Source organism: Chlorocebus sabaeus, chromosome 16 (assembly GCF_047675955.1).
Source record: "Chlorocebus sabaeus isolate Y175 chromosome 16, mChlSab1.0.hap1, whole genome shotgun sequence".
In the NCBI taxonomy this organism is placed as follows: domain Eukaryota; kingdom Metazoa; phylum Chordata; class Mammalia; order Primates; family Cercopithecidae; genus Chlorocebus; species Chlorocebus sabaeus.
The window spans coordinates 1,462,951-1,485,121 of NC_132919.1; the positions used below are offsets into that span (position 1 = coordinate 1,462,951).

General features: G+C 54.3%; 1 protein-coding gene across 2 annotated transcripts; it reads right to left on the bottom strand.

The window, feature by feature from the left end:
• Positions 1–33: 33 nt before the first annotated feature.
• INPP5K (inositol polyphosphate-5-phosphatase K) lies at positions 34–21,142 on the bottom strand. Of its 2 annotated transcripts, XM_008009799.3 has the most exons (12): positions 20,827–21,142; positions 18,185–18,292; positions 17,766–17,874; positions 13,666–13,782; positions 13,162–13,337; positions 12,501–12,612; positions 11,664–11,773; positions 2,244–2,430; positions 1,004–1,141; positions 664–747; positions 381–485; positions 34–204 (listed from the first exon to the last, which is right to left on the bottom strand). In XM_008009799.3, the coding sequence occupies exons 1-12, from the start codon at positions 20,868–20,870 to the stop codon at positions 148–150; spliced, it is 1,347 nt and encodes a 448-aa protein (XP_008007990.2). In that variant the 5' UTR covers positions 20,871–21,142; the 3' UTR covers positions 34–147. The 2 variants fall into 2 exon arrangements, with proteins under 2 accessions (XP_008007990.2, XP_008007991.2); XM_008009800.3 differs by lacking the exon at positions 20,827–21,142 and having other exon boundaries at positions 17,766–17,867; positions 18,185–18,290.
• Between the last annotated feature and the right edge of the window lie 1,029 nt (positions 21,143–22,171).

A 22,171-nucleotide genomic window follows, 5' to 3' on the forward strand; every position in this document is an offset into this window, starting at 1 on the left:
GGCTGGAGCTCACTCTGGGAGGTGTATGCGGAGAACACTTGGCTGTCTCTTCAGGGGGTCAGGCTGGGCCCCCAGCACTCCTGGCAGTGGAAAGGCAGAGCTGGCTGCCAGCTCTGGCCTCCTCTTGGGATTCACTCCCATCCTGGCTCAGATCTGTGGCTGTGCTTCACCCAGTGGGTCCTCCCTCAAGGAGCCAGGCGGGATCTGCAGGGGTAAAGCAGGTGGTGGAAGTGGAGAGTGGGCCTTCCTCTGCTTTCCATCACCCCATTCCTCCACTGCAGCGGCTCCTCACGTATAGGCTGGCCCCAGGCCTGGGCCTCAGGGAACCGACGATGGGCTCAAGCCCTCCCCCTCCCACTTCCCTCACCAGCATCGCTTACCTGGAAGGGTCTGCTTATCCCCACCACAGAACGCAGACTGTTGCTGTAGTAACAGAGGAGAAACTCATCTTCAGTTGCAGGGATATTGCTGATGTCGATGTAAACCTGGAGGGGGAGGGGGATGGACAGGACTGGGGTCAGTTCCAGGGCTCTGGGCTCCACCCAGCTCAGAGTGACAAGTTATCCAGCACCCTGTTCCTCCCACGAGACAGGAGTGCGGAGGAAGGCCCGCCTGCTGGTGACGTGCCTGGTGCTGGTAACGTGCCTGGTGCCGGTGACGTACCTGGTTCAGGTTGTCACTGCAGGAGACCTGGCTGTCCCCAACCCAGGCGTAGGACACGTAGTCATTCATGTCCCGCAGCCCCACCTGTGAGGGGAGTCAGGCCATCAGTGGTCAGGGAGGACTTGGGACGCTAGGCAAGTCCTAAGGAGAAGTCTCACCGCTGGGCCTGGCTACTGTACTGTAAGCCTCCCCGCCGCCCTTCCCTGCCAGCCCTTAGCTACAGAAGAACCACTGGGGTGGACGAGGGTGTTTGTCAGCATCTGCCCAGCTCCCAGGAGCCCTCGGGAAGGACGAACTGGGGGCTGTTGCTGATGGACTCCCTGCCTTGCCACCACATCACCTTGTACAGTCCAATCCAGTCCCACGGGCTGCTGGGGAAGTCCAAGGTTGACGAGTAGCTGACCATCATGTCATTCTCCACGGTCCACAGGTCCTCGGGCATCAGGACAATCAGCGGAGCAGACACCAATGGCTTCAGCTAGACACGGGGGTGGGAGGGGCTCAATCATTCCCTCCTCTGAGGCCAAGTGTTCCTCACTGTGCCCTTCCAACATAGCGGGGAAGGTGGGGCACCCAGAGGGGGTGGGCACAGGACTCCGCTGGGCTGCTCCAGTGGGCTTTGGCTGGCCAGCAGGAAAGAGGGCCAAACACCAGTCAGGGAATGGCGGGGGTAGGAATGGCGGAGAGCAGAGGCTCGGCTGAGAGGCTTGAGGTGGCCAGGCAGCTGCTGTCAGGCCTCCAGGGTATCTGACCCAAAGCCCCACATGGGGGCTGCTCTGGTGAGAACAGCTGTGAATGTGCAAGAACACAACAGAGAAACCAGTGTGGGCCGGGCATGGTGGCTCACGCCCATAATCCCAACAGTTTGGGAGGATCACTTGAGCCCAGGAGTTCGAGACCAGCCTGGGCAACATGGTGAAACCCTGCGTCTACAAACAATACAAAATGTAGCCAGGCGTGGTGGCACCTGCAGTCCCACTACCAGGGAGGCTGAGGTGGAAGGATCGATCACTTGAGCCCAGGAGGTGGAGGCTGCAGTGAGCTGTGATGCCACCACTGTATTCCAGCCTGGACGGCAGAACGAGAGACACACACGCAGGCGCACACGCACACGCACACACACGCACACACACGCACGCCGGTAAACCTGTATGAACATGTGAAGGCTGACAGGCAGCAGCCTGAAGGAGGCCAACACCTTGGTCGTTTAGACAGCAAGATACAAGGACGCAGGGGTGGAGGGAGCTCCCATTGCAACTTGATCCAGATAGGTTTAGGACAAATAAAAGAAGTCCTACTTCTCACATTGGGTAATAAGCCTAATGGAACTCATTAGCCCCAAGGGAGAATACCCAAAGGAAATGGAAACCTTTTCACAAAGGGTTTGAACACGTTTTTGACAGAGCCATCAACGGCTCCTAAGAGGAGCTGGGATATCTGACCTGGCAGGAAAGGCAATCATGGCCTCCACAGGTCTCCCCTGGGGGACTGGCTGACATTCGAATCCAGGGATGGAGGGCTTGGGGATGTGGCCAGCATAGCTACTCCTCTGGCAAGTATCAGGCAGCCTGGAAGTTCACCTCCAAGTCGAAAGTGCCAGTGACAGGCTTATGGTCGCTGATGCTGTACACCATGTGGCTGCTGTAGCTCCTCAGAGACAGGGAGAAGTCTGGGGCCGGCAGTCTGGGAGTGTCGGGGCCAGCCTGGGGCTGCCGCTTCAGCCTCCACAGGATGCGATCGGTCCACGCAGGCTTGCGTTTTTTCTCACTGCGGGGGCAGGAGGCATAAAGAGGAGGAATGGGGAGAGAAGAAAGGTTGGCATAAGAGCAGAAAGGAGCCCACGAGAGCTTGCTGGAGCCCCTAACTCCAGCACCCACTGGCAGCCACAGACCCCAGGCCAGAGCCGGAGGGAGCATGGCAGCAGGCAGGAAGGTGCCCAACAGAATCCAAGGTATGCCAGCCCTTGTCAGACTTAGCCAGACTGTATGTTCAGCTCATGTTTTTAGGGTCAAATTGTGACTCAGAAACATTCCATTTCATTTGCTCTTTTTTGAGCAAATGCAGCAGCGGATCAAAGCAGCTGACGTTTGGGGTTCTGAGACTGGACAGACCTGAGCTTGAATCTGACTGCCCTGCATACTAGGATACCTCAGGAAAGGGAAGGGAAGCACGTAGGAAATGCTTACCAGACGATGCCTGTGATCTGGACTGTTACCATACCTTTTTTTTTTTTTTTTTTTTTAAAGAGACAAGGGCTTGCTGTGTCATCCAGGCTGGAGTGCAGTGGTGCCGTCCCAGCTTACTGTAGCCTCAAACTACTGGGCTCAAGCAATACACTTCAGCCTCCTGAGTGGCTGGGACTCTAGGTGCGTGGCACCATACCTAGCGAATTTTTAAACAGTTTTTTGTAAACACAGTATGTTTCCCAGGCTAGTTTTGAACTGCTGGCCTCAAATGATCTTCCCATCTCAGCCTCCCAAAACGTTGGGATTAGAAGGCATAGGCCACTGTGCCTGGGTATATCATGCTCGCTTTACAAGTAGAGACACAGACTGAGCTCAGAAGGGAAGCACCTTTCCCAAAGTCACAAGCTACTAACTGGTGGAGTCAGGATACAGGGCCAGCCAGCAGGACTACAGAGCATGTGCTCTTTTTTTTTTTTTTGAGACGGAGTCTCGCTCTGTCGCCCAGGCTGGAGTGCAGTGGCCGGATCTCAGCTCACTGCAAGCTCCACCTCCCAGGTTTACGCCATTCTCCTGCCTCAGCCTCCCGAGTAGCTAGGACTACAGGTGCCCGCCACCTCGCCCAGCTAGGTTTTTGTATTTTTTAGTAGAGACGGGGTTTCACCGTGTTAGCCAGGATGGTCTCGATCTCCTGACCTCGTGATCTGCCTGTCTCGGCCTCCCAAAGTGCTGGGATTACAGGCTTGAGCCACCGCGCCCGGCTGAGCATGTGCTCTTAACCACCAAACTAACCTCTCTCAGGCCTCAGCTTCCTCGTCTGCCAGTGGAGGGAGTAACAGTAGTTACCACGAAGGGTTGCTGAGATGACTAAATGAGATCAAGTACATAAAATGTTTAGCACAGTGGTTGGTGCAAAATGAGCTCCCCATGCACACTGGCCTTTATGATTTCCTCTTAAGAGTCGACTGAGGCCGGTCGCGGTGGCTCACGCCTGTAATCCCAGCACTTTGGGAGGCTGAGGCAGGTGGATCATGAGGTCAGGAGATCGAGACCATCCTGGCCAACATGGTGAAACCCCGTCTCTACTAAAAGTACAAACATTAGCCAGGCATGGTGGCGGGTGCCTGTAATCCCAGCTACTCGGGAGGCTGAGGCAGGAGAATCGCTTGAACCTGGGAGGTGGAGGTTGCAGTGAGCCGAGATCGCAGCACTGCACTCCTGCCTGGGCAACAGAGCGAAACTCTGTCTCCAAAAAAAAAGAAAAGTTGACTGAGAGACCTCCCACCGGGGTTTGGAAGAGGTCATACAGCTCTGGAGACAAAATGCATTCCTCCTCTAGGTAACTGAAGTTGACCAAAGAAAAGTCTCTGACCCGTAATCCAGCCTTCCCAAGCGACTACTGGGGCAGTTTCAGCTTGGCCCAGCAGCCCTGAGTTCTGGAGGTGGAGTGCGTGTGTGGTGGGGGAGCAGGACAGCTGCTGTTTCTGGGTTCCTCCCCCTTGGTGGACAATCCCCTTTCTTGAATGAGCCCAGAGTAAAAGAGCCTGATTGGGTCAATCAATCAATCAATCAATTCGTAGACAGGGTCTCACACGTCACCTCATCTACTGATCTATCCACAGGGCCTCACTGTGTTGCCCACGCTGAGTGCGGGGGCACAATCCTAACTCACTGCAGCTTCACACGCCTGGGCTTCAAGCAACCCTCCCAGCCCCGCCTCCTGACCAGCTGGGACCACAGGCGTGTGCCAGGGCACCTGGCTATTTTAGAACCTTTAAGGCAGTCTTCACTGCCTCCAGAATAAAGTTTAAGTCCCCAAGTGGGGCTTTCAAGGGGCTCAGGAGTCTGACCACCCCCGTCCTTCATCCCACACCACTTCCCCAGACCCACTCCACCTTGCTGACTCTCTCAAGCCTCTGGACCTTTGCTTTTGTGGTACTTGCTGCCTGGAACACCTTTCTTCACCAGGGAGAGGCCTCTGCCAAAGCCATCCCGGACCTCATCTTTTTGCTTTTGAAGCATTTTATACCAGTATTATACGATTACACTATATTGCAATTTTCTGTTTCCCACTCAGCACGTCACTTAGTGTATGAGCCCTGAAGGCAAGGACATGGCTGTTGGAGTGTCCTGTGTATCCTCAGCATTCACACGGATCCTGGCACACAGGTACTCAATAACCAAGTACACTTACTAAAAACCCAAGCTCAAGCTCGTCCTTCAAAAATGCCCATCTAATCTTAATGTTTCCAGCTCCATACACTCACAATCAGTTGGAAACACTATTGTTGTCTCCTCTATTCAACTGCGACTTTTCTTTTTTTTTTTTTTTTGAGACGGAGTCTCGCTCTGTCACCCAGGCTGGAGTGCAGTGGCGCGATCTCGGCTCACTGCAACCTCTGCCTCCCGGATTCAAGTGATTCTCCTGTCTCAGCCTCCCAAGTATCTGGGATTACAGGCATGCACCACCACACCTAGCTAATTTTTGTATTTTTAGTAAACTGGGTTTCACCATGCTGGCCAGGCTGGTATTGAACTCCTGACCTCATGATCCGCCCGCCTTGGCCTCCCAAAGTGCTGGGATGACAGGCATGCGCCACCGCGCCCGGCCATGCGCAACTATGGCATTTCACCATGTTGGTCAGGCTGGTCTCCGACTCTGGTCTTCAGGTGATCCATCCACCATGGCCTCCCAAAGTGCTGGGATGACAGGCGTAGGCCACCGAGCCCGGCCTATTCAACTGCTATTTTATATAAATGTTCCCAATGTACTGCTGTCCCTTCAACAGTAAGAGTTAAGTACTCTAGCAACTGAGGAGACTGGCGTTGTGGTGAGCTCAGCCTTTAGAATCAGGGACCAGTTGGGGTAAGATCCCGTCCTGTTAATTAAGAGCTGTGTGCCCCTGGGCAAGTGACTTCATTTCTTTAAGCCTCAGTTTCTTCAACTGTTAAGATGGGGTGATAACAGTACTTACTTCAAAGAGCAACAACGAAATTAAAAGGCGTCAAGGGAGTGGTCGAGAAGCGGGAACTCTGACTAACCCGGGTCTGCTTGTTGGATCCTTGGGTCGTTTCCAACCTTTCACTCTTCTAAGGAGTGTTCAGAGGGCACTGGAATGTGGTATTCCCATCCCAGAGACTACAGACACGGCGTCCCTCAATCTACCTTGGACACCAGATGCCTAGCAATACTTACAACTTGGTAATGGGGCTGGGTGTGGTGGCTCATGCCTGTAATCCTAGCACTTTGGGAGGCTGAGACAGGCGGATCACAAGGTCAGGAGTTCAAGACCAGCCTGGCCAACATGGTGAAACCCCACCTCTACTAAACACACAGACACACACAAACACACACACAAATTAGCTGGGCGTGGTGGTGCGCACCTGTAATCCCAGCTACAGGGGAGGCTGAGGCAGGAGAATCGCTTGAACCTGGGAAGCGGAGGTTTCAGTGAGCCGAGATTGCACTGTTGCATTCTAGCCTGGGCAACAGAGCAAGGCTCTGTCTCAAAAAAAACAAAACAAAACAAAAATTGGCCGGGCACAGTGGCTCACGCCTGTAGTCCCAGCACTTTGGGAGGCTGAGGCGGGTGGATCACAAGATCACGAGTTCGAGACCAGCCTGGACAACATGGTGAAACCCCCATCTCTACTGAAAATACAAAAAAAAATTAGCTGGGCGTGGTAGCGTAACCCCAGCTACTCAGGAGGCTGAGACATGAGAATTGCTTGAACCTGGGAAGCGGAGGTTTCAGTGAGCCAAGATCGCACTGTTGAATTTCAGCCTGGGAAACAGGGCAAGACTCCCTCTCAAAAACAAACAAAGGGCCGGGTATGGTGGCTGACTCCTGTAATCCCAGCACTTTGGGAGGCCGAGGCGGGCGGATCACGTCAGGAGATCAAAACCATCCTGGCTAACACGGTGAAACCCCATCTCTACTAAAAATACAAAAATTAGCCGGGCATGGTAGGCGCCTGTAGTCCCAGATACTCAGGAGGCTGAGGCAGGAGAACGGCGTGAACCCAGGAGGCAGAGCTTGCAGTGAGCCAAGATCTCACCACTGCACTCCAGCCTGGGCGACAGAGGGAGACTCCGTCTGAAACAAACAAAAAAACTGGGTAATGAACCACACGAATGCACATTCTTTTTTTTTTTTTTTTTTTTTTTTTTTGAGACGGAGTCTCCCTCTGTCGCCCAGGCTGGAGTGCAGTGGCCGGATCTCAGCTCACTGCAAGCTCCGCCTCTCGGGTTTACGCCATTCTCCTGCCTCAGCCTCCCGAGTAGCTGGAACCACAGGCGCCCGCCACCTCGCCCGGCTAGTTTTTTTTGTATTTTTTTTAGTAGAGACGGGGTTTCACCGTCTTTGCCAGGATGGTCTCTATCTCCTGACCTCGTGATCCACCCGTCTCGGCCTCCCAAAGTGCTGGGATTACAGGCTTGAGCCACCGCGCCCGGCCAACTTTTGCATTTTTTGTCGAGATGGGGTTTCACCATGTTGCCCAGGCTGAACCTGAACTCCTGGGCTCAAGTGATCGTCCCGTCTCTGCCTCCCAAAGTGCTGGGTTTAGAGGTGTGACCCATCATGCCTGGCCTCTTTTTTTTTTTTTTGAGACGGAGTCTCGCTCTGTGGCCCAGGCTGGAGTGCTGCCATGCCTCGATCTTGGCTCACTGTAAGCTCCGCCTCCCGGGTTCCCGCCATTCTCCTGCCTCAGCCTCCAAAGTAGCTGGGACCACAGGCACCCGCCACCACGCCCGACTAATTTCTTGTATTTTTTTTTTTTTTTTTTTTTTTTTTGAGACGGAGTCTCGCTCTGCCGCCCAGGCTGGAGTGCAGTGGCCGGATCTCAGCTCACTGCAAGCTCCGCCTCCCGGGTTCACGCCATTCTCCTGCCTCCGCCTCCCGAGTAGCTGGGACTACAGGCGCCCGCCACCTCGCCCGGCTAGTTTTTTGTATTTTTTAGTAGAGACGGGGTTTCACCATGTAAACCAGGATGGTCTCGATCTCCTGACCTCGTGATCCGCCCGTCTCGGCCTCCCAAAGTGCTGGGATTACAGGCTTGAGCCACCGCGCCCGGCAATTTCTTGTATTTTTAGTAGAGACGGGGTTTCCCCGTGTTAGCCAGGATGGTCTCGATCTCCTGACCTCATGATCCACCCCTCTCGGGCCTCCCAAAGTGCTGGGATTACAGGCGTGAGCCACTGCGCCTGGCCACGTGGTCTTTGAAAAAAATTTTGTAGGGGGAGGGGTCTCTCTATGATGGTGATACCCCACCTCCACTAAAAATACAAAAAATTAGCCAGGCATGGTGGTGGGTGCCTGGCGAATTTTTTGTATTTTTAGTAGAGGTGGGATATCACCAGCTATTCAGGAGGCTGAGGCAGGACAATCACTTGAACCCAGGAGGCAGAGTGTGCACTGAGCCAAGATCATGCCGTTACACTCCAGCTGGGCAACAAGAGGGAAACTCTGGAAAAAAATAAAAGTTTGTCTGGGCTCATAGTGGCAACTGTAACCAAACTCCAGTGTAATCCCGGACTTTAGCAGGATTCCCACCCTGCCCTCAGCCCTTTCGCCCTCCCCTATAAGGGAGCTAGCCTCTCATTACATCTTGGCTTGGGAACACTGTAGTCGCTGGCCCAGCACACTAATGCTCGGTCACTTCATCAAACCGGCCCCTGCAGGTGCCTCTGGTCAGTGTGCTGTCTGACTGGAAAGCCTGCCCTCTGCTTTCTGCCAAACTCTGTGCTTCCTTCAAGATACTCTCCTTGACAGGAAGTCTGACAGGCCTCTCCTAGCGTTAGCTGTCCACCTCCTTAACATTTGCTCCAACCTTCTGCACGCAGTTCTGGAAACCTACTGACTAACTCCCGGACTTGGTAACATATGCCAGGCACTGTGCTACTCCCAGGGATGGTCCTAAATCAGATCGTCTCTGCTCTCTGGGCAGTACAGTAAGAAAGGTACACTGTTGCTTAAAAGGTACAGTGTTGCTTAAAAGCAACACAGAGAGCATGGCGTGCGCAAGGCTGGGAGCGGCACAGGGCAGGAGAGGAACTCTCAGTGAGATGGGGAGGGGCCGGGAAGGCGTCCTAGGAAAAGTGATGTCTCAACTGGGTTTTCAAGGATAAAATAACAGTTTCATTAGATAGGAAATGTCTCTGCCCCAGGTGGGCTCAGGCCCTGCTCACTGCAGGAACTCCCAGCTGCCTCTGGACCCTGGCCCCAGCCAGGAGTATTTCAGTTACCATGTCCCCTGTTCTTGCCCAGACATTCTTGCATTTCCTGGGCTCCAGCCAAAGGGAAGTACTGAAGGCTCATGAGTCGACAGACACAGATATGAGTTCCAATCCTCATGCAGTGATGAAGTCTACTGCTCCTTACCTATATATTCTTTGAGACTCAGTTGCCTTCTGTGTAAACAGTCAATAGTAACACTGTCTACCTAAAGAGGACATGGTAAGAACGGACACAGGCAAAGCCTGGGTGCACGCCTGCCCGCCAATCACGGTGAGCTGTTATTTGGAAATAGGTGTGTGCCTCCTCCTTAGCAGGAGTCTGCCTTCCTCAACGGACACAGGCAAAGCCTGGGTGCACGCCTGCCCGCCAATCACGGTGAGCTGTTATTTGGAAATAGGTGTGTGCCTCCTCCTTAGCAGGAGTCTGCCTTCCTCACCGTGCCATCCATTTTGCTGTTGCAGGCAAGGATGACCATGAATCCTGACGTACAATGGGCTTGAGGAAAGCACTGTGGGCTATAGATTCAGAGATCAGTCTGAGCCCCAGCTCTGCCACTCACTGGGTCAGCTACCTGGGGAAGTCCTTGAACTTCTCCAAAGCTCACTACCCTTTTAGACCCTGTCAACTCCAGCCCAGACCCAGCTTTTGCAACAAACTTCAGTCTCCTGGAGACCTCTCTGGCACAGGGCTGGGAGAAGGGGACACCTGGCCGTAGGGCCTGCCAGCAGCTCTCTTCCTGCTGGCAAGTGTTTAAAGAGGAATTTTTTTTTTTTTTTTTTTTTTTTTTTTTTTTTTGAGACAGGGTTGCCCAGCTGGAGTGCAGCGGGTCAATCTCAGCTCACTGCAGCCTTTAACTCCTGGGCTCAAGTGATCCTCCTGCCTCAGCTTTCCTGAGTAGCTGGGACTACAGGCATATCCCACTCAGCTGATTTTTAAATTTTTGTAGAGATAGGGTCTAACCATGTTGCCCAGGTGGGTCTTGAACTCCTGGCTTCAAGCAACCTCTCCCCACCCAAGGCCCCAGCCTGTCCTTAGAGCTCCCACCATGACTCTTGTTTCTAATGGACGCCTGCAGAGACCGGCAGTCTCCCTGCAGCTGTCGGTCTGGGCCGGCCTGTCGCAGCCTGGCCTCTTACCTCCTTTCCTGCCTGCTCTGTTGCCCAGGGCGGGTCCCATCCCCAGCGTCCGCTGCCTCCTCTTGTCTGGACGGCCCTGCTCACAACCCTACCCTGTCTTGCTCCACACTGCTCAGTCAGCTCGCTCTTTCCCCCTTTCCTTGGCAAGGATATTTTGGCTTTGCTGTACCACTTCCAGAACCAAGCTTGAGTTCTACCTCTTGTCCTGCACTGGCTAAATCCCAAAGGCCTGGGCTGCCCTGCTGGCACCTCCCACCTCCCTCACAGACACACTCCCACTCGGAGGAATGAATGAGCCGCTCCCGCTGGGACAAAGACCCTCATGACATGTAAGGGGCTCTTCCTTTCTTCAAAGAGATGAGGGTCCCTGCCCCAAACTGGGTCAGGGACATGTTGCCAGAAGTTCTTTCTCAGGTTTTGATGGTTACTTGGCCCCTTCTCAGCTTCTTAGAAAGGTTTTTAGTAAATCTATGATGGGAAGACATGAATCTATTTATTTTATAATTATTTTTTTGAGACAGTCTTGCCTGTCACCCAGACTGGAGTGCAGTGGTGTGATCTCGGTTCACTGCAACCTCCGCCTCCCAGGTTCCAGCGATTCTCCTGCCTCAGCCTCTTGAGTAGCTGGGATTACAGGCGCACGCTACCATATCCAGCTAATTTTTGAATTTTTAGTAGAGATGGGGTTTCACCATGTTGGTCAGGCTGGTCTGGAACTCCTGACCTTAAGTGATCCACCTGCCTTGGCCTCCCAAAGTGCTGGGATTACAGACGTGAACTACCACGCCCAGCCGGCATGAATCTAAAAGTCACAATAGCAGTTCTCTCCCATGGTTACTCGGTGCCGGCCTTCTTCAATCCTCAGCCTCATGAGGTGTGTGCTGTGTCATCCACACTTTATAGATGACAAAACGAGGCCTAACACTTTGTCTAAAGTCAGACAGAGCTGTGCTTCTAACCACCAGACTCATGATCTCACTGATCCTGATGAACTTCTCTACCCACTACTTCACCTTCTCACACAGAACCTGACCCACCCACAGGCTGGGGCAGGGGTCCTTAATACCAGTAACTGGTTGGCCCAAGCTTTCTGCCCTGTTTGGGGACCAGAAGGTCTGGGGTTTCCAGAAGCTGACGTGCAGTCCCTCCTAGGTCAGGAGGCAGCTGCTCCACCCTCTCCTCTAGTTCTATCTGTAACACCCCCACCCCCCCCCACACCTCTCCTGCCTTTGCTGGCACTGGCTTTCCCTCCCACTCTCGCTGAGATCTGGGACGGCTCCCCCAGTCAGTGCCTCATGAAGTGGACAGGAGGCGCTACTCTGGAGCGGAGATGGCTACACTGATTCCCGGCCCCCTAACACTTCTATTCTGAGACAGGGCCCATGCCAGCAGGGCCAACGTGACCTGACTTCCTAGACCTTCTGGCCCCCCTTCCTCCTCACCTGGTGTCATAGTCGTTGGAGTTCCTATCAAACTTGTAGGTGGGTGGGAAGAGCAGGCGGCCCTCCTGGAACTCCCGGAGCAGCGGGTCATGTTTCTTGGCAATGCTGAGCTGCAGACAAAGTCACAGTCCCTGTCTCCCTCTAGTCTCGACCCAATGGCCCAGCACCACACTCCATTCAAGGGATCAGCACACGCCATCACAAACGGGGCAAGAGTCAAGCAATGCCACTCCGCTGCCTCACTGCCCCAGTGACTACTCACAGCCCACCCCCACCAGAAAGCAGGTGACTCCTTTAGAAACATTACCAAGGCCTAGGGGAGGCAGCTATCTGCCATTTCCCAGTCCTTAGACTGCAGGGACCCGACTTGGAATTCCATCTCTAGTGGAGGTCACTAGCAGACACATGTCAGAGGGGAACCTGGGGGAGCCAGGGTCCCCCAAAGGGTCATCTCACCCTCCAGGAGGGAAACGAGGCTGGGGACGGGAAAGACAGATGACAGGGATACGATGGGCTGATGTGTGGTGGCGCCTGGTGCAAAGCCCTTCTGGTTCCCTATTCTTCTTCTTTTTTAAATAATTCATTTCATGCTCTGCATCTGGCTCCCTATTCTAAAGCACACCCAGGGGTTGTTACCCTGGCTCTTCCATGTGAAGATCAGGCACTGGCAGGCGTGGCTGCCTCACCCCTGGACGCGAAGCCCTGCTAGACAGCCTCCCCCACCAGACCTGGGCAAAGGAAAACAGCGGCGAGGGCATCTAGCAACAGTCTGCACAGCTCACATGGCTCCCACCGTGGGCCCAGATCACCCCCTGGGGCCCTCCCCTCACTTGATACCTGGTCCTTCTCCCACAGGCCACTGTAGCACCGATTTTTAATGGATTCCCGAACAAAGTGCAACCCAAAGTCCTCGATCCGAAAGTTCATGTCTCCAAACCAGATAATGAGGCTTCAGAAAAAAAGGAGGGCAGCCTGAGGATTTGTGGTAAAGTCAGGGAAGGGAGATCACCAGGTGGCTCAGCCTGCTCAACCCAAGGGCTGCTGGGGCACAGAAAGCCCGAGGGGCAGGTGAGGCACCAGGGCACACGTGGGTCCTCTGGAACTGTTCTCATGGCTCCTAAACCACCATTCAAACCGAAGAGACCCACCAAAGAGCCTCCTCTGGCAAACACAGAGCAGCCTGTGGCCCTTGCTTCCTCTCCTCAACTGGTCATGAGGAAGGGCTGAGAAACCCTCCTGGTGACCTCAGGGACCTCAAGGGCTTTGACCTGTTCCCAAGTGTTCAGGGTTTCTAGGCAGGACAGAGGGGCTGGAGGAAGGGGACCCCAGGCAGGCAAAGAGAGGGGAGATAGCCGATGGGCACCAGGGAAGGGGCAGGGAGAGGGTGGGAGCCAGAACACTGACTGACACTGGCTGCGGAACCGTGATGGGGCAGAGGACGCTGGCTTGGGTGAGCGTGGGGCAGAGGGCGGGGAACAGTCTGCAGAGCCAGGCTCACTCGTGATCCAGGATGTTGGGGATGTCTCGCCCCTCACAATTCTGCATCTCCAGGATCCGGTCAAAGTGCTCCAGCCGCTGGTAATTGTTGGAAATATGGGGAGGCAGGTGGCAGTTGATGATGCTGACATAGTAGCCATAAAGCTTCAGGCAGATGTTGACCCCGCCTTTGTTCCCCTGGTGGAGCAGGTCAACAGAAGAGTGGGAAGCTGCTCTGGGTTGGACCACCCCTCTTTCCACATCCTACACCTGAGGGGAGACAGTCTCACTTCCCGCAGGGTCTCCTACGGGCAGCAACTAAGCTTCCCAGGGTGATCTCTCCATGCACAGAGCCCAGCTCGCCGCACCTGGCCTCGGGGATAGCAAGCCCACTCTGAGGCAAAAGAACAAACATGCACTGGGCTGGACAGAGAACCAAGATTCCTTTCACTTCCTTTTTCTTTTGCCCAGCACCACAGTTCCCAGCCCTTCCCAGCTCACGACTTGGACAATAGCTCGTCCTTACCCAGTACCCAAACAGGCCAGTGGGCGTGGATTTAGTCGACAGAATCTGGATATAGGGCAAATGCTGATACTTGGCAAAGACCAGTAAGAGGATCCCCTGCATACGGACATGGGAGACCTACAGGAGAGAGAGGGTAAAGGTCGCTCATTAAACCACAGACGCCAAGTGCATCCCTTCCAAGCCCCATGCTAGGGACACTACACGGCCCTCAGCGACATGCAGTGTCCTGCCCCAGGGTCTACGATATCCCAGTTTGAATCTCAGAGTTTCAAGCCTTTCATTCTTCTCCTCAGCTGCCAAATGATACATGCTGGGGGCTGAGGTTTTAGATTCTGCTCCTAGGCCTGGGGGTGGTGGGAAGAGAAGATAAGGCTGCCAGGGCACCCTGCCATGAGGAGAGCACCAACTCTTCAGTCGCTGCCCCGTGGATGCCTAGTCCCCTCTCAGAGATGCTATCCTGAGATCCTCTGGGTACCCTTAGGCTGCAACCCTGGGTTGCTAGGGCCTCAAAGAGGAAAGAGGGCAGCAGCTAAGGATACTGGCTTTGAAGTTAGATCTGGGTTCAAACCACGGCTCTGATTCTTAGTATTTGATATTGAGGAAGTTTCTCAGTGTATTTTCTCATTGATAAAGCAGGAATCTATCTCATAGACGCTGTGGGGATTATCTGAAAGCTATTATTTTTTGGTTTAAGCATTCTTTTTTTTAAATTTTTTAATTTTTTATTTTTTTTGAGACGGAGTCTCACTCTGTCACCCAGGCTGGAGTGCAGTGGCACGATCTCTTCTCACTGCAAGCTCCGCCTCCCGGGTTCACGCCATTCTTCTGCCTCAGCCTCCCGAGTAGCTGGGACTACAGGCGCCCACCACCACGCCCGGCTAAGTTTTTGTATTTTTAATAGAGATGGGGTTTCACCGTGTTAGCCAGGATGGTCTTGATCTCCTGACCTCGTGATCTGCCCACCTCAGCCTCCCAAAGTGCTAGGATCATAGGCGTGAGCCACTGTGCCAGGCCAAGCATTCTTAAAAGTAAAGGAAGGAACATGAGAGGTTTCCAGGGTGCTGGAAATGCTCTTCTTTATCCCCTTCCCTTCCTCCCTCCCTCCCTCCCTGGGAATGTTCTTTATCCACCGTCTGCCCCCATTTCTCCCTCTTAGAGACAGGATTTCGCTTTGTCTACCAGGCTGGAGTGCAGTGGTGCAATCATGGCTCGCTACAGCCTTGACATCCTCCGCTCAGGCAATCCTCCCACCTCAGCCTCCTGAGTAGCTGAGACCACAGGTGCGCACCACCATGCCTGGCTATTTTTGTTTGTTTTGTAGAGACAGGGTCTTGCCATGTTGCCCAGGGTGGTCTTGAACTCCTGGGTTCAAGCAATCTGCCTGCCTCTGTAATCCCAGTGTTGGGATTACAGGCGTGAGCCACCGTGTCCGGTCTGCTCTTTATCTAGATGTGGCTGATGGTAACATGGGTATGTGTAAAAATCCATCAAAGTGTACACTGAATTTCTACATGCTTTTCTGTGTACATTATAGCTCAGTGAAAAGAAAGTAAGAAAATGTTTTCCCCAAACCCCATAACTATATACTGCGTGCAGCTAGGTGTCCATGAAAGCAATACCCAGGGAATGCCAGTGGGTAAGGACACAGGCTCACAGGCTGGAGAGAAGAGCGGACAGCAGCTCAAGATGCCCACAGGCTGGGGAGAAGAGCGAACATCAGCTCAAGATGCCCACAGGCTGGGGAAAAGAGCGGACAGCAGCTCAAGATGCCCACAGGCTGGGGAGAAGAGCAAACAGCAGCTCAAGTGCCTCCTCTCTCATTTACTCCTGTCAACCCTGGAAGGAATCACTGTCCCTGTTTTGCAGATGAGGGACTAAGATTTAGGGAGGCTAAGGGACCAGGAGGGCTACCTGTATTGTAAAACAACAGCAAGGGGCTAGGACTGCCAAGATCCCTGCTATCTGCAGCTGCCAAAGGTGGGGTGGGAATGGGCCGCAGCCAGTAGCTCTCCCTCTCAGGTTCAGGCTGGCTACAACCAGCACCCGAGTCGCTGTTTCCGGAGAATGAAGTGTGGAGGCCAAGGAGGAAATCCCCGGGTGGGGAGCGTGTACTGGGGCCTTCCAGGAATTATGAAACTTGATCCTGCAGGCCACGAGCCCTAGCAGAGCGGAGTCAAAGCAGGGGGAACCTCAAACCCAGCACTGGGCAAGGGAGACATTAGAACTTCAGGTTGGCCAGAGGTTGCTACAGACGTGTCCTCAAGCCGACCATCTTCCTCAGTCTTCTCTCTCTCCCACCCAAGCACACAGGACAACAGGGATGGAGGACGGGCTGGACCATGAGGGGCTGACTCCCAGGGTCAGGACTGAGGCAAGGGGACTGATAAAGACTCAGGAAAAGTTTCAGTCTTAATCCCCACCCACAAAGCAGCTTTAGGCCACTGGATTCCTCCACAAAGACACTGGCTCACTTTGTGAAGGAGCAGCAGGAAAGTGGGGGTGGCGAGGGCGGGGTCGGGGCAGGACAGAGTCAGACTGGGAGAAAGGGTGGGGCTGTGGGAAAAGCAGGAGAGTTCTAGGGAAAGTTCTAGTTGGAGGAAATGAAGTAGGAGGAGCAAAGAAAGGACTAGCAGGAGGTGGCTGGGGGCCCTGGAGCAGTGGAAGGGGGTCAGCCCTTCTCAGTCTATAGCTGGCAAATACACACCTAAGAAGAGGCTTACACGGAGCTCACCCATCCACCCTGATTGTTGGCTGGGGAAAGAAGGGCATCCGTTTTGGGTGCCAGGCCCTCAGGCTGGCCTCCCAATCTCAGCCGGCCACATGGGTAGAAAGAGCTGTGTCTCTGCCACAAGCTGAGCTAATTTCCTTGGCTCAATTCCATCCTACCAATCCTCTGCCAGTCCGCCGAGAAGCAAGGCGGCCTGCAGTCCTGCGAAGGGAGTGGCGGGTGAGAGAGAAGTGCTTCTGTTCTCTGTAAGGATCTAGCTCCCTATCTACAGAAGGAGGCCTCTGGGCTTGATGTGGAGGGAACCAAGGACTCTGGCTGGCATTTTCTATCCACAGGAGCTCTAAACCTTAGATTCTTTCCTCCCCATTCTGCTCCCCCTCCAAAGGATACACGGCTCTTGCCCCAGTACCCCCAGGCAAACTAGGCTGACTGAATTCATTCTGAAGGAGTCATCCAGCAAAGGGGAAAGAGGGAATTCTGGTGTTTCTAAGCAGCTGTACACCAGGTGCTGTGAATGGGAGGGTTTCATCCCTCAGGTGTGCAGGGCAGAACCAAGGTGAAGATCCAGCAACCTAGGGCCTTCCTGTGGACTCTCCTACAGTCTAAGGACACCCCAGAGTATTCTGCTCTCTCAGACTAAGAACTTTTACCCACCACACCTGACTCCCCTCTCCTAACTTCTGGACCCTCAGAATCTGACGTGCACGTCCCGTACGACCTGAGGATACCCTATGACACCAGCAGGCTAGCCATGTCTAAGATCTGTCAGTCTTAGAGTTCACCAGCATAGCAATAAAGTATTAGTAGTTAAGAACTTGGGTGATAAAGTTTGAAAGACCTGGATCCAAATCCCAGATAGTGCATGCAACTTCTGAGCCATGGTTTTCTCTGTAAAATACCTCTATTTCAATACACTTGTTACAATTTTAAAATAACATATATAATATAAAGAGCTACTTATGATGTTTAACACCAAGTAAGCGCTTGATAAATGACAGCAGTATTATTACACTCAGAGACTTCAGGACGGGCATTTGAGTAGAGACTGGTGGCTGGGGCGGGGGCCAGCACCGAGGAGTTGACAAGCCCTGCTGCACCTCCCCTCAGAATCTTCCCAAGCTGAAACACATCCAGGTGTTAACCCAACCCCTGGAGACTCAGCTCAGCTCAGCTCCAGCTCCAGTTCCCTCAGAAAGGCGAAAGCAGGCAGGAGCCCCAGGGGTTCAGGTGCAAGTGAGGTTTAGCCCTTTAAACAAATGGGAAACAGCATGAAAGGCTGAGTAGGAGTAAGAGGAACACATCAGACTGAACAAGCGGGGTCAGTGGAGACGTGAAAACACAGTGGTCGATTGCCCATGAACTGGCAAGTTACCTTGACGAAGCTCAGAGGGGAAAGCACATCCATGAGGAAACTGCTCCACGAGTCATTAAAGGCAGCATCGGAAAGGAGGCTTATGATCCCAGAGTTCAGTTCCTGCAAACTGACCATGCCAGCTCAGAGGCTTGGCCCCTGGCCTCCAGGCCACTTCCCCTGCCACAGATATTGAACGCCGTCTTCACAGACTTTCCAGCCCTGAGTTCTGACGGCCGTGAGGTCTCCCTCCCCTGCCGGCTGATCTCCAGCCCCCTTTGCCGTTGCTGACCCAGGATCGGAGACATGGGACTGTCCCTGGAGCAGGCTGAAAGCTCCTGGCCTTCAGACTCCAGAGCGGAGGAGGGCAGGTCACAGTGGTTCCCACAGGGAAACCTGGGACTGGTCAGGGAAGGGCGAAGGAGCCTGCAGATACCTACCCAATGACATATATGTCAAGATTCAGGTTCTGGTTGTTCAGCTGAAGCAGGTCACTGAGATCTAGAGGGGGCGCTGCTGAGGCCACGTTCCAAGTCACGACATGTATGCTGTGGAAGGGATGCAGAGGGAAGTCATGGAGGAAGGAGGGTAAGAGAGTGCACGGGGTCAGCCAGTCATGGAGGAAAGAGGATAAGAGAGTGCACGGGGTCGGCTGGGCACGTGGCTCATGCTTGTCATCCCAGCACTTTGGGAGGCCGAGGCGGGCGGATCACCTGGGGTCAGGAGTTCGAGACAAGCCTGGCCAACATGGTGAAACTCTGTCTCTACTAAAAGTACAAATATTAGCCCAGCATGGTGGCAGGCACCTGTAATCCCAGCTACTCAGGAGGCTGAGGCAGGAGAATCACTTGAACCTGGGAGGCGGAGGTTGCAGTGAGCCGAGATCGTGCCACTGCACTCCAGTTTGGGTGACAGAGTGAGACTCTGTCTCAAAAGAAAAAAAAAAAAGATAGTGCACGGGGTCTAGGCCTGCTCATGTCACCACAATCCGCCACACTCATGATGGAAATGCGGGTTTCTGCGCTAGTGGAGAGAATGGGGATACTGAACCATCAGCTGTCCGTCCTCACCTTTCTCCACTGAAGCAGGAAATCCCCACCCTGGACTGGGTCCTCCATGCAGGCTCACAGCCGCCCACACCTGGCAGCACTGGTGCTGCTGATATAGCAGAGTTGCCAAAGGGAGCCCAAGACTTTCAGGCCAGGCTAGGGAAGGGTTAGGGGGCTGAACTGCCAGGAATATGTTAATTCCATCAGCTCCTCCAGCCACCCACACACCTCTGTGATCATCTAGGGCTCAGTCAGCAACTTCCCATCCCTACTTCTCACCCCAAGTGTTCCTAAGACCACCAGGAAGATCCTGGGGGTTCAGATTTCACCTTGTGATAGGCCTCAGCACTACAAGGGCAGAGGAATTTAAAAAATAAAAGAGATAACACCACCATATTCCCTTCCTCTCTCCTCCCTAGCAGATCCCGGGAGGAAACCAATTTTGCCAAGCACTTCAGAGAGCCTTTTTTTTTTTTTTTTGAGACAGAGTCTCACCCTGTTGCCCAGACTAGAGTGGAGTGGAATGATCTCGGCTCACTGCAGCCTCTGCTTCCCAGGTTCAAGTGATTCTCCTGCCTCAGCCTCCAAAGTAGCTGGGATTACAGGTGTGTGCCACCACACCTGGCTAATTTTTGTATTTTTAGTAGAGACAGGGTTTCACCATGTCCGCCAGGCTGGTCTTGAACTCCTGATCTCAGGTGATCTGCCCGTCTCAGCCTCTCAAAGTGCTGGGATAACAGGCCTGAGTCACCGCGCCCGGCCAAGCAGTTTTTAAGTAACAGGTTTCTTGACATCTCTCTTGAGAGTCTATGCTCTATGTCTGTGCAGGATTCCGTGAAAAATAAAAAGTACTCTCTCGGGAAAAGTCACCAGTTGGATAACATTTTCCACCTCGGCTTACAAGTCTTAGGGAAGCAAGAAAACTAGATCAGGGGCCTCAATGACACGGGATTCAGTCAGAGGCTCAGAGGAAGGAGAGACCTACAGATGTCTTTAGCAAAACAGTCAGTCACAGCAGCTCTTCAAGAAGCCCCAGACTGTGCGCAGCACAGCGCAGGCAGGAGCTGCAGACCCTGCAGAGACCAGGAACAGCCTGGCCTGAGTCCTAGGCACACGATGAGGAGTACCTGCAGCAGCTGGAGATCTGGAATGGCAGAGAGTACAGGGGGACGGGAGAAAAGAGCAGATGATGCCAAAACATCTCTTCTCCAACAGACCCTGTTCTTGGAGGTCGACGTTCTCAAAGGCACTTCAAGAAATTCTTGGCCAGTTTAAAGCAACTTCCTGTCCCTCCCTGTTAGCATAAACAACACTGTACAGAAACCACCTTCCCAGGCACTCAGCCTGAGATTGTGTGCTTCATTTGTTTACGATCTCCCCCTGCTGTCCGACAGAGGCTTCAGGAACAAAAGACCTTTTATTCAGAGACTTATTTTCTCACACTCACTTTAAGAGGATGGAGAGCAAAAGTCCGGATTTCTTGTTCCCACTCTCAAATCCGACGATTAGCAGCAAATCCAGGCATCGTGACTTACACTAAGTGGGCGATTAGCCTTGTTCCCCGTGAAAGAGCAGGCAAGAGACCAGGCTAAGTCACTTCACTAAAGGATCTTATCTCAATCTGATTTCGGATTCCCAGGGGTCACCATGGGATCAGGCAGACCTCCTGATGTATGTGCTGATAAGTAGGAACAAGATTTCTAACCTAGAGCTGAAAGGTGACGGCCTCGTTATGTCTTTAACCTCAAACAACCCAACACGGCTGTCCTCTCCACAAAGCAACCGGGACACCTGCTTGCGCCCCAGTGGGAACGAGCTTGGCAGCCTCGGCTTAGAGGGGGCGCGAGGCTCGGGCCCAACACAGCCCACCTGACACAGGCGTGGGAGAAGGTGGTAGCGCCCCTGAACCAAAGGCAGTCATGGAGGTCTGGTGCCTTGTCTCCCGGTCTGCGTCCACCCCCAGCCCGCAGCCCGAGGGGGTCGGCGGCAGCGATGCCCCGAGCAGGCCTCCTCTCCCGCCAGCGTCTCCTCACCTGAGCCTCCTGCCCTTCGGCCCGCTCAGCTTCCGCGAGCTCATGGCCGCCGTCGTCCCCGCGCGCTGGTCCGGCAGGTTCGCGTCTCCCGGCCAGCGGGCCCCGGCCAGAGCAGCCCTGCCGGCGGCCGGTCGGACGCCTCGCTGTCGCGGGCTGTTTTTCTTCCGGACTCCGACCTTCCGCCCCGGCTTCCGTCAGAGACGGGCCCTGGGCGCACGCCGGGCTCTGGGTGGTGCGGTTCGCAGGAGGAGGCGGGACTCTCCCACGAGCGCAAGGCTGCGAGAGGCTGAGCCAAGACGGGATCGCGGACGTCAGGGGGGCGTGTCGGGCCTGTCATCAGCGCACGACGCAACAGTACCCCAGACGACGCGGGGTGCGCGGCCGCCGCCAGACCCGGCCCAGCCCGCGCCCGCCGTCCGCGGCTCCCAGCGTGCCCCGCGCCAGGGACCGTTTTCCGGCGGAAGTTGTGGCTTCGCCGCCGCCGCCTCTGCCCCACTCGCGAGGCATCCGAGAACCCCGTCCTTGTGGTGTCTTCGCCCCGGCTCCCCGCCGTCCAGAGACCCAGGGGGCAAACGAGGGTCGGGGGTGGCGACACGCAGCCTAGCCACTGTCCTGCCTGGGATCCGGCCTCCCCGCCCCCCAGCTGCAGGTAATCTCCCCGTTCCCGTGGCGCTCACGCCGCTGCTGCAGCGCCTCCGTTCCCCACGCCCACTTTCAGGCGGCTTTCTGCCCCAAACTGATTGGATTACCTATGGCATAGAGGACGTTTGGGGATTCCTGGACTCCTGGAAAATTAGCCGTCTATAAAGGAAACGTAGGCCGGGCGCGGTGGCTCCCGCCTGTCATCCCAGTACTTTGGGAGGCCGAGGCGGGCGGATCACTAGTTCGAGACCAGCCTGGCCAACATGGTGAAACCCCGTCTCTGCTAAAAATACAAAAGTTAGCTGGGCTTGATGGCGCGCGCCTGTTAATTCCAGCTACTAGGGAGGCCGAGGCAGGAGAATCGCCTGAACCCGGGAGGCGGAGGTTGCAGTGAGCCGAGATTGCGCCACTGCACCCCAGCCTGCGGGACAGCGAGATTTCGTCTCAAAAAAAAAAAAAAAAAAAAAAAAAAACCGAGATGGGGTTTCACCATGTTGGTCAGGCTGGTCTCGAACCCCTCACCGCAGTGATCCACCCGCCTCGGCCTTCTAAAGTGCTGCGATTATAGGTGTGAGCCACGGCGCCCGGCCTAGAACTACTTTAAATAAATGTTTTGCTTGTTTGGTAGGGTGGATAAAGAGGAAGATGTGAAGAGGAGGCAGACAAAAGCAAAAGGAAATCCTGTCAGTAGGAAATGGTCAAA